The 8597-nt window shown below is 28.2% G+C and overlaps 1 protein-coding gene across 3 annotated transcripts; it reads right to left on the bottom strand.

Annotated features, from left to right (window-relative positions):
- Window positions 1-3654: 3654 nt before the first annotated feature.
- On the bottom strand, window positions 3655-5958 carry LOC112696521 (V-type proton ATPase subunit G1). Of its 3 annotated transcripts, none has more exons than XM_025749318.3 (5): window positions 5605-5936; window positions 5165-5250; window positions 4813-4904; window positions 4097-4197; window positions 3655-3992 (listed from the first exon to the last, which is right to left on the bottom strand). In XM_025749318.3, the coding sequence occupies exons 3-5, from the start codon at window positions 4901-4903 to the stop codon at window positions 3849-3851; spliced, it is 336 nt and encodes a 111-aa protein (XP_025605103.1). In that variant the 5' UTR covers window position 4904; window positions 5165-5250; window positions 5605-5936; the 3' UTR covers window positions 3655-3848. The 3 variants fall into 3 exon arrangements, with proteins under 3 accessions (XP_025605103.1, XP_025605104.1, XP_025605102.1); XM_025749319.3 differs by having other exon boundaries at window positions 5165-5262; window positions 5605-5892; XM_025749317.3 differs by lacking the exon at window positions 5165-5250 and having other exon boundaries at window positions 5605-5958.
- Window positions 5959-8597: the final 2639 nt, after the last annotated feature.

Below are 8597 nucleotides of genomic sequence, written 5' to 3'. Positions count from 1 at the left end.
GAAAAAAAGTAGTTTTGCCATAAATAATGTGGATGAGGAAAGAAAATAGAGTGGGACGAAAAAATATAATGTGGGACTCATAAAAATGTTTTCTTTTCAAAGATGAGATGAAAATGAAGTGATAATGTGTAATAAATATAAAATTACTAATTTACCCTTTAATCAATTAAAAAAAATAAAAGACACAAGGGTATTAATATAATTTTTTTATTATAATTTTTTTATTATAATTTTTTTTCTCTCTTTTCTTTCTATCCAAATAAAAAAAATCTTCTCTTTATTTTCTTTTCATTCATTTTCTCTTTATCCAAACAACACATAAAATAATTAATTTTTCTTTCTATTTTTTTTCTCTCATTTTCTTTTTTCTCATTTTTTTCTTCCATTTTCTATTATTCTATCCAAACAAAGTGTTAGATTTTTTTTAATTTTAGTCAATTTAGTTTCATGCCTTATAGTATGCTATTTACTTTCATGTAATAAAAAGGGACATCAATAACTAAATAAATAACAAATCACTATTTTTCGTGATTCTATTTCATTTCATCTCACAATCACTTTTAACAAAAGTTCTATACTTTTACTCATTTCAAAGTATATGACGTTTAAATTGATGAAATCGAAATGAGTTAGCTCCAACACTGTGGAGCTTTCTTGACCATGTATTAGACAAAATGGAGTTTGAAAAAGTATAGTGGAATTGGATGAATAATTTGCTAGAGTCAACATGAATGTCAATATTAATCAATAGCTCCCCAACAAGGTCATATAAGATGGAAAGAGACTTGAGAAAGGTGATTATATATCATCATTTCTATTTGTGTTGGTTGTAGATATGTTTAATAGACTGATCGATCGTGCTCTAGACGTACGTATGATGGAAAGATTGGAAGCGAGAAAGAAGAAAGTGTTGTTATCGCATCTTGAATTCACGGATTACACGGTTCTTTTTGCCCCATAAACCAGAGATCGTGAGAAACTACAAAAGAAATTTAATGTGTTTTGGCATGATGTCGGACCTAGAGATAAACATTGAAAAGTCCACAATTATTTCGATAAATTAGAGTGAGCAAATGACGCATACTCTGAAGGTTGCAATGAGATGTAGTGTGGGTTCTCTACCCATATTGTATCATGGCATTTTGCTAGGGGCGAATCCGAGAAGAATAAGTACACGGAAGTCGCTGATTGACAAGACTGAGAAGAAGCTAAGTTCATAGAAGGCAAGCTTACTAACTAAGGCATGAAGATTGGATATAATAAAGTTTGTTATTAATAATCTACCAATATGCTTTTTGAATTTGTTCAGGATGTGTCAAAGGAGGTAGAGAAGAAGATAATTTCAATGCAATCCTAGTTTTTTTGGGAAAACAACAAAGACAAGAGAGTTATGCCAACTATAAAGTGGAGCACTATACAGAAGAAGCCAAAGAAGCATGGAAGGCTGGGAGTAGGTGACATGGCAATGAAAAATGCTGCAATACTTTTTAAATGGTAGTAGAGATTTTTAGATGAAAATGAAACGTCATGAAAAAAGATGACCGGTTCATGTTACGATATAAGTGAAATTACATTTGTGGGTGAGTACGAGTGCATGAAGTCCAATAGTCCGTGGAAAGACATGGCTAGCATCGCTAATAAAAATGTAACAATCAAAGATATTTGGAGAGAAAGATGGAAAATGTGTGTTGGAAATGGAAAAAGAATTAAATTCTGGAAGGATATGCCGGGTGGACAATAAAATTCTAGAAGACAGGTTTCCAAGACTATTTACAATGTCTAGCATGTTACATTAGTGAATGTGGTATGTGGATTGGTTGCGACTTGGTTTGGAATTTTTAATGGTGGAGAAATTTCATTGAGAGAGAAAAAACACAAGTTATAGAGTTACAAAATATATTGAATAGTGTGTTTTTTTGTGCAAGTTATAGAGACAAATTGGTATAGTTATATCGTACATATGAGAGATATTCTACAAAGTCATTTACTAGTATAGCCACAGGAAAAGCATATGGGTTATTAACAATGAAGCATGTGTTCGATGATATATGGTGTGCTTGCACTCCCGAAAGTAAAAATACTTATATGGTTCGTGATTTTGGGAAGAGGGTTAAATACAAAAAATGTCCTACTCAAAAGATACATCATAAGACAAGGCGAAAAAGTGTGTTCTATGCGGTGACAAAATTGAGATGGTAAACCATTTAATTTTGCATTGCAAATACGTGACAAAGTTGTGGTGGCTGGCTATGACATAGAAAAAGATATCTTGAATGGGTAATGAAGAGGTAAAAACGTGATTTGAGAGTTGGATGTGTCACGATATATAAAAATAAAAAAGAAAGAGATGAATAACTTATTTTTTTACTATTGTATGGATTGTTTGGAAAAATAGAAATCAAAGAATTTTTAAAGATAGGATCGTTATTTGGATTAGTGGGTGGGAGCAAGTTAAAACTTTGGTAATGAATTGGAGTGTTAGAGAGAAAAAGGCTAAAAATATAACATTGTCAAGTGAAGGGAGATTGATGAGATGGATGTTAGAAAATGGATATAGTGGCAATGTATAGTGCATTAACCTAAAATAAATATGTATGCTATTGGAAGAAACTTGACAACTACTAATGGTGAGATAACATGCTTCATGGGTAATACTACAAATGAGAGAAGCGATGGAGATGCGGTGCTTCAAGGAGTAAAAGAGACTATGCAATTCTTATTGGAGAAAGTGGATATTGTGAAAGAGGAGATACAACTGATTTTGTGTTGCAATAAAATTGTTCATTGGATCAGAGAGAAAAAGACACTAATTGGAAGCATAAATTCATAAGAAATAAAACTAAAAACATGGATTATTTATTTCAAAATGTGCAGGTTGAATTTAAAGAAGAGAATAAATTTATGGCAACAAATCAATGGATGTAAATTGCACAGACAAAGACGTTCAATTAGGTGATATAAAATCAAGGATTCAATATTTAATATGTTTACTGTCATGTTGGTTTTACTAACTGTTTCAAATTTTGAGATTTTGATGTTGTATATCCTGTGGGTTAGCTTATAAAAACTAGTTATCCTTAATGACATTGATAAAGGAATAATTAGTGAAATATAAGTTGCCTTTCACCTTATTTTGGGTGAGTTTGCAGCGAACCATCTAATGAAAACATCGTGTATTTGATTCACACCTTACCTTAGCATATGACTACAGCTCCTTTACTTTGTGAACGACTATAGCATATCATATAACAGACTAAAATACCATTTTCATTCATAAAAGTTCAGAATATTAATAAATTTATCTATAAATAGACAACATTAACTTTGTATTCATAAAAAGGTTAAAAACTGTTATTTTTTCAGAGGTTCAAAATTCTGAAAAATCTACCCATAAACAAAATTAAAATTTGACATCATTTGTCACGTAAAAACCATTTCTTGCAGTTACAAAATTAGTTAAATTTGTGGAATATTTTAAAATTTCATAGTTAAAAAATGATAGTTTAATCTATAAAAAATAATTTCGAATTTCAACTTCTCTTCCATATTTTTCATTCAAGCTCCTCACTCTATTTCAAAACCAAAATTCTACACTACCAAAGTGATCCTCATAAACCTGTTGAAACTTAAATGGTGATACCAATAGAAAAGGTCTACTAAATCTATTCTGTTTATTATAGCAAATATGAACTTATTTTGCATACATAGCATTGAGGTACCTACCATAGTACCCAAAACAGGAATCTTATCCACCCTGACAAACAAAAATCAACAATAACACCAACATAATATCCGGCATATACATACACCATGAATTTGCAGCAACAATGAATGTATCATCAAGAATTCTAATTTTTCACGGTTGTTACATAACTGAGGAGCATGCTGACAACATCCCCTGATATTCTTGAAGACTCGGATTTCAGGAGATGGATCTTTGACTCAGTTTCTTGCTCAAGTCGCTTGACATTAGCACCAGAATCTCCGCTACTCTGCATTCATAGGAAAGAATACATGCACAGAATTAGAACAAGGCAATGAGGTAACCTAACATCGGCATTTCTAATTGAAATCACACTCCCTTTCAAACACATACCTCTGAAACTTTCTTCTGAAACTGGTACTCAAGCTGAGCTCGATGTTCAGCAATCTCCTTTTCAGCCTCATCTTTGGCCTGTTTCAGCCTAGCCAGTTTTTCTAATAGCAGAGATCCAGAGTATTTATCAGTGTCGAAATAAAGATATTTGACATAAATCACTAAACTCATAGGAGTAACAATAAAAAACAGTTAAAGAGAGAGTGGAGTGAGGACACAACAAAACCATTCCCATCATAAAATCAAGGACTCATCTTTCCATGTGAAGTAAAAAGACCAATGCAAAAAGAATAGGATAATTGCATTGGCCTTCCTTGAGGTAGAGGTTACACAGTATCGTACGATACCCCTCAACTTGTAAAACTATACAACAACCTCTCTTGAGATTCAAGTTAGATAACACTCGTTACTCCTGTATTTTATAAAATGCGAAGCTAACTCCCCTTTTATACATTAAACTGGCATCTCCTTCGGGGAGGTCATAGGTATGACAAAATCAAGGGGTATTTGTTGCATTGTTTATAATATCACTTAACCTCATATAGAAGATCGGTGTAATTTACCCAAAAGAATAAATTGGTGAAGAAAACTATCTTTGTATAAGATGAAATTGGTAGGATTTTTCAAGTGAAAAATACATTAAAGAACCAAGATTCAGATGGCAAACCAAAAAACGAGGAAATGAAAATGAAAACAACGAGGAACAGCAGCTATACCATTCTTTGCATCATTAACAATCTGCTGTGCTTCTTGTTCAGCAGCCAACAACTGTTGAATTCCGCCTTGACCCCTGCTAATGGATGCCATTCTGTGATGAAACCAAATTGCAACTATCAAACTAAGGCTCAATAGAACAATTACAAAGGTAGAAGCAAATAAAAAGAAATCCTTTAGCAGCATCAAACAAATTCTTCTGCAAAAGCTAGCCAAAATACAACAAGAATAAAAATTCGCAAATAAATTTTAAGCTTAAACAATTAAGAGATTTAACTCAAATATATTAGGTAACCCACTAATTAATGATCTTCTAGGAGAAAATGAAAGGCACAACAAAGGGAGAAACAGTACGTTAATTGCTGATCATCAATTTCAACCTCATAGCAATCTGTGGATCCTAACCCCTTGAAATAGCCAATGTGGGTCCAATTTCGTAACTGAAACAACCACTTGAAAATAATATTTGAGCATCAAATTCACTGTGTTCTGTCACTACCACCAAGTCACCAACACCCTAATTAACTATTGCTATTAGACTTCCAAACAAATTATCAGCACAATCCCCTTAATTATCCTATACAATGACGGATACGTACCGATCACAAAAAACAGAAAAGAAAGTTAAGTAATTAGATTTAATAATTGAAGTCTGAATATGTGTAAGCGAAACCCAGGGGAAAAAGAAGTAAAAATGGAGATTAAGAAAATGAAATCGGTGAGAATAGATTATAAGGGATGGAATTTCCCAAAGAGAGCGTAGATCTGGTGTGTGAGAGAGAGAAGGAACGTACGCGGAAGGAACTGAGTACGGCAAGGCGGCAAGCACAGAGGACGTCAAGGAGGCGAGAATAAAGGACCACGGACTGACGGTGGGAACCGAAAGGAGGACGGCGATGTGGCAGGAACTGAGTACGACTGGCGGCGAGAACGTCTGAACCAAGAAGAGGGAGGGATAATCGCGAGGAGGAGCGGGAGATCTCCGGCAATCAGTCTCCAGCGGTGGTCAAGGAAGAAGGAGTGGCCGAGTGGTGTCTCTGATGGGAAGGGTAGAGTGCAGCGCCCGGAAGAGGGTGAATTGTAAATCAGGGGTGTTTAGGCCGAAGCAATATATACCAGCGGCTCAACAGCCATTCTCTATTGTTTTCAAAGGATTAATTTTTATATTTTTATTTTTTAAATTATAAATTTAACAAAATTATTTAAAAATTTAAAATAAATAATATTTAAAAATAAATATAAAAATTTATAAATTATTTAAATTTTAGAATATATAAAATTTATAAATTTAAATTAAATAAAATATTTAAAAAATTTATTATATCATTATTTTGTGTAACAAAATTAAGATAAACATTTATAAAGTAATTATTTATAAACATTATATAAGTTTATTTATTTATTTTTTCAACAGTTTGAATTGAGACTCGAATTTAAAATTTTTAGGTGAACATGGAAAGAATATATCATTTAAACTATGAAGTAAAGATAAAACATTATATTCAAAACATTCTTTATTTTCATGAATAATTTTAAATTTTATATTTAATTTATTAAATTATCTTTAATTTTATTACTTTTTTAAATTATTAATTTATATTTTTATTATATTTCTTCACTGTATCACACAATATTATTTCTCTTACTATTATTCTCTTACACAATTATATTTTTTTCTCTCACATTTTCTTCATCCGATTGTAATTAATTATCATCAAATACTATTATCATAATTTTTAATCTAATCTATCACTTTGATCTATAATCATTTATTATGTTAACTTTTGAATATCTAAATGTATAAAAATAATAGTTTTTTATTGACGTACGTATTAAGTAATTTTATTATTCTATTAATAAAAAATTTAAGATATAAAACATTAAAAATTTTTGTTCAAATTATCAAAATTTAATGTTAGTAATCCAAAAAATAATATCAAAATATATTAATTTTAACCAATATAATAAAAATAGTATATTATTATAAATTTTTAAATAATAATTATAAATTTAAGTTGCAATTTAATATAATACCTTAGAACAGAAGGTTGTTATTACTTTTTATATTTGACTGTTATTATATAAATTTTATGTTTGCTTTATTATGCACATTAATTAAATTATACTTTATTATTTTATTTTGTATATTTTAAAATAATGTGATCGTACTATAAGGATGACATTAATTTTTATAACTAATGCAAATCTTTTTATTATTTTATTTGTCATTTAAATACTATCCTAAAAAATAATTATTTAAAGTAAAACACTATATAAATAGAAAACTTTTGAATTTATCATTCTGGTTTGTTTCTTAATTCTCACTTATATTACTCAAATTTAATAGGTTGATGGTGGTGATTCTTTTTATTAGTTAAAAAATTTTAACACCCTCTCTCCCTCTTTTTCTCTCTTTTAATTTTATTAAATAATATTTTTAGGTGAGAATACTTTTAACTTCTTCTATAATAAGTATTTTTTAAATTATCTAATGCAAAAAATATCACATTTTTTTATTTTATCTTAAAAGTTTTATATTTTTTTATATCAAAGCATTACGATTTATTATATTATTATATATTATTTTTGTACCACAAAATAAATGATAAAATTTTATATCTTTTTTATTTTTTATTTTATTTTATTTTGGCTATTAAAATTAGCATGTATATTATCAACATATTTTATATTATTTATGTAATATTTTTACAATATTTTTTTTAGTTCCAATTAATATGCATTTTAAAAATCATCTTTGAATCCTAAGACATGTAATTCAAAGATTATTGCATTCATATTTTCTAAAATTTAAAAAAAATAAAAACTTTTTATATTATTATAATTAGTTGAATAGAAAAATAATAATAATCACATCATAATTTTAATTAATAAAGTAAAATAATTTATCAATTTGTATTAAATTATTAATTTTAGTTACATTTAAAAATGAATAACACTTTAAAAATAACTAAAAAAAATTTAAAAATTTTATGTAAATCAACATGTACATAAAATATTACGTGAAGATAAGTATAAATATCAGGATAGTCAATAAGTAATTACGGAAGAATAAAATAAGAGTAAAAAATAATTACAATTCTTAAGAGTTGAAACAGTAAAAAGAATGAGGAAGAAAAAGTTAGATATTTATTGGGTTATTCCTCTTAAATAGGAAGAATTGAAAAAAAAAAATACAGGAGTTGTAATTTAAAAATATATGTAAAGACAAAATTAGAACATAATTTGAATACTAAATTGATAATTTTTGAAGAGAATTTTTGAATAAATAAATAAATAATATTAAAACAATTAAATAAAAATTAAAGAGATGAGATGCAAGTAAGTAATCAAAAATTATTTTTTAAAATTGAAGTTATTTATTCATAAGTATGCTATATCACTAAGAAGAAATAGATTATTATCCTCAAACATATGTTAAAGTATAGACATAATAATAAAGTTGTAATTTGAATAAGTAAAAAATTTAAAATAAAAATAATTGTACACATGAATAAAGAAGTAATATGATTTGTTATTTTAAATTAAAAAAAATAACAAATTAAGTATTGATAGAAAAATCTCAAAATAATTCTAGTAAAACAATTAAATATTACAATGTCTTGATTTACAACCTACATAAAATCAATCAACAATTATTTTTTTAAAATAAATATAGATGTATTTGTATAATTTTACCTTATAAATGTTGTGATTTGGTTATATTTAAAAAAATATAAAATTAACTTAAAAAGAAAAAATGCGAGGAAAAATAAACTCTCAGTTAAAA

Source organism: Arachis hypogaea, chromosome 6 (genome assembly GCF_003086295.3).
Source record: "Arachis hypogaea cultivar Tifrunner chromosome 6, arahy.Tifrunner.gnm2.J5K5, whole genome shotgun sequence".
NCBI classification, from domain to species: Eukaryota; Viridiplantae; Streptophyta; class Magnoliopsida; order Fabales; family Fabaceae; genus Arachis; species Arachis hypogaea.
Note: the sequence above shows the minus strand (reverse complement) of the source record. Positions and strands in the feature narration are given on the sequence as shown.

Excerpts from the sequence above, each read along its gene's own strand:
- LOC112696521 (XM_025749317.3), bottom strand. The coding sequence starts at position 4,903 with ATGGCATCCATTAGCAGGGGTCAAGGCGGAATTCAACAGTTGTTGGCT. Across the intron at positions 4,198-4,812 it reads TGTTAATGATGCAAAGAATG|AAAAACTGGCTAGGCTGAAA; the intron begins GTATAGCTGCTG and ends CTCTGCTATTAG. Across the intron at positions 3,993-4,096 it reads TTCAGAAGAAAGTTTCAGAG|AGTAGCGGAGATTCTGGTGC; the intron begins GTATGTGTTTGA and ends CTATGAATGCAG.